Genomic DNA, 3,025 nt, shown 5'->3' with positions numbered 1-3,025 from the left:
CAAGAAGAAGGAGATTTTATTTTAACCAGTCAAGTCAGGTTAAGAACAAATTCTTTTATTTACAAATTCTAAGAATAGTGGGTTAACTGCCTTGTTCAGGGCAGAATGACAGATTTTTTACCTTGTCAGCTCAGGGATTCAATCGAGCAACCTTTTGGTTACTGGCCCAATCCTCTAACCATTAGGCTACCTGTCCACTTTCAGAGCAGCATTTCAGTGGACCTGGGACTAGGGTAGATCACGTTACAAGAACAACACAAGATTCAGAGACATTTAAGGGTTATACTACAATTTTTGTTTGGGGGGTGACTTATTTTTAGGTTCTGTGCTTTTCTTATTGGCCCCTCAGTTTATTTTCAGGTTTTATGGGTTTCATATATTTGTTTAAAAATGAAACAAATGGTGTTTGTGGCGTTGAGCTCAGTGTTGAGCTCAGTTTAGTGGAATCGGTGGCCAGTAGTGGCCAGGATTTCCTGTTTTGTGACAGTGTGACTCTGAAAGTGTGTAGAAGATCCAACTTGATATTTTTTACATGGATGTAGCATTGCCAGACCATGGTAATTTATCTCTCAATTGTGGTTCAGCAGAATTTTGGTTGTATTGTTAGTTGAGTCCATTGTTTTGTAACTTGAAAATAGTTCAATCTGGGGTAAAAATTGCAATTTACTGCCAAGTGTTGGTGAGAATCATATCTGATATCGGAGGACATTACAAGGACCAAGATGGTGACAATTCTACTCTTTATGGCATTAGGTGAGTCTTTGTGTATTACAATAACTAAGTTTTTTAAAAGGAAGGTCTTACAAGTGCCTCACATGAATAACAATTTACTCTATATATAGATTGGTATCTGTTGTCTCTGTAACTTCTGCCATATCCAAGTACAGTATATGTGGTTCTTTCTATCTTAGCCTTGTTTCAATAGGCTAGGATTTATGTACTGGATATACTAATGTCTGCAAAGGAATTTAACGTGCTAAATTTGTGGATTTTGGTCTCCATGAATTGATGATATTGCTCACGAGCGACTTGGTAGACAGTCACAAAATCAAACTGACCTATAACAAAGGATTAATTTCCAGTTCTCATGTCTACTTTCTTGGCTCACACAACTGTGATTTCAAAGTAAAAAATGTGTGCTTTGCGGACCTATACTGGAAAAGTTGAGCAATGTTTGATTGCAATTATTAAAATGTAGCGAAATAGGATCTTGAAACTGCGGAGAGGATAACACCGGTCCATCTACGCGAAAAATTACACTGATTAATTCTCTAGTGATATCGTAGTTTACATATTTATTAATGGTCTAGAATCGTCTTTCAAGTCACACGAGAATTTTTTTWATTTGAAATGGCAAACCAAAGTTAAATAGGCATAGGGTTGGGGTCAATTTCAATTCTTCAATTCACTCATGAAGTGGAGAATTTACATTGTTGAAATTTTGAAATGAATTCAATCTTAAAGTTTTGGAATTGTGTTTGGACTGTTTTGAATTGGAATTCAATTAGAATTCAATATTTTGTACATTTCCCAGTTAATTGAATGAATGGGAAAGTTTTCAGACSCCTTCCCCTTTTCCACCTTTTGTTACGTTACAGGCTTATTTTAAAAAGGATTAAATAAAACATTTTCCTCATCAATCTACACAGAATACACTATATTGAAAAAGCGAAAACAGGTTTTTAGAATTTCTGCAAACTTATAAAAAGTAAAAAACAGAGACCTTATTTACATAAGTATTCAGAACCTTTGCTATAAGACTCTACAATGAGCTCAGGTGTATCTTGTTTCCATTGATCATCCTTGAGAAGTATCTAGAACTTGATTTGAGTCCACTTGTGGGAAAGTCAATTGATTGGACATGATTTGGAAAGGCACACCCCTGTCTATATAAGGTCCCACAGTTGACAGTGCATGTCAGAGCAAACACCAAACCATGAGGTAGAAGGAATTGTCCGTACAGTTCCTAGTCAGTATTGTGTCAAGACACAGATCTGGGGAAGGGTACCAAAACAGTTCTGCAGCATTGAAGGTCCCCAAGAACACAGGGACTCCACAATTCTTAAATGGAAAAAGTTTAGAACAACTAAAACTCTTCCGAGAGCCAAACTCAGGGAGGTGACCAAGAACCCAATGGTAACTCTCACAGAGCTCCAGAGTACCTCTGTGGAGATGGGAGAACCTTCCAGAAGGACAGCCATCTATGCAGCACTCCACCAATCAGGCCTTTATGGTAGAGTGGCCAGAAGGAAGCTACTCTTCAGTAAAAGGCACATGACAGCCCGCTTGGAGTTTGCCAAAAGGCACCTAAGGGAAMGGACTCCAAGACTATGAGAAACAAGATTCTCTGGTCCGATGAAACCAAGATTGAACTCTTTGGCCTGAATGCCTATTGTAGATAAAAAGATATAAAACAATCTAGCTTGACAGATGGAATAGATTGTTCTTCGGTTGTTGACTTGTGTTTACACATTGACTATTGCGGTTAGGATATTTGCATATCTTTTGGTTAAGCTCATGTTCTTCACTCCACTTCCATTGTGGTTTTATCTACTTGTGACCTTTATCTAATCTGTTGACTTAATAAACATGCGGTTTATATTATCCCTGTGAGTGCCCTCTCGATCAGCATAGTGAGGTTAGAACGTCCGATAACTAACTCTACCGTTGTATCTGACAATTCAAATTGAGGGTTGACAGAAGTTTATTATTACATTTTCGCTGCCATGCTTTGTTTTATATTGCAGACTAGGGTCTTCTCGTGCCTAGATTTGGTTCTGGGTGTGAGTTACATTGCAACAAAAACCAGCTCTGGTTCTTTTCTTTCTGAAGGCTGTGGGCAAAGGTCACTATTTCATGTTTGAAGGTATGTTTTATGACAGATTGGAGATGGAAAAACCATGATATTCAATATGTGAATCACTGTCAACGTGGGATGATATCCCAGCAAAAAGTTCAAGCGTCTCGAGAGTTCAGTTCTGGTGTTCCACATCATACCGACAAACTATCCTGTCCAAGACACACA

The 3,025-nt window shown here is 38.0% G+C and overlaps 1 protein-coding gene across 1 annotated transcript in view; it reads left to right on the top strand.

The window, feature by feature from the left end:
- The first annotated feature begins 529 nt into the window (after nucleotides 1-529).
- Nucleotides 530-3,025, top strand: part of LOC111981554 (scavenger receptor cysteine-rich domain-containing protein DMBT1-like) — a 10,478-nt gene continuing 7,982 nt past the window's right edge. Inside the window, exon 1 of the mRNA XM_070449454.1 lies at nucleotides 530-753. Coding sequence (XP_070305555.1) covers nucleotides 723-753 — 31 coding nt within the window. The 5' untranslated portion in view covers nucleotides 530-722. The remainder of the gene's footprint in view (nucleotides 754-3,025) is intronic.

The sequence above is a fragment of the Salvelinus sp. IW2-2015 genome, linkage group LG20 (genome assembly GCF_002910315.2).
Source record: "Salvelinus sp. IW2-2015 linkage group LG20, ASM291031v2, whole genome shotgun sequence".
Classification (NCBI taxonomy): domain Eukaryota; kingdom Metazoa; phylum Chordata; class Actinopteri; order Salmoniformes; family Salmonidae; genus Salvelinus; species Salvelinus sp. IW2-2015.
This window is presented reverse-complemented; position numbering and strand designations above follow the sequence as displayed.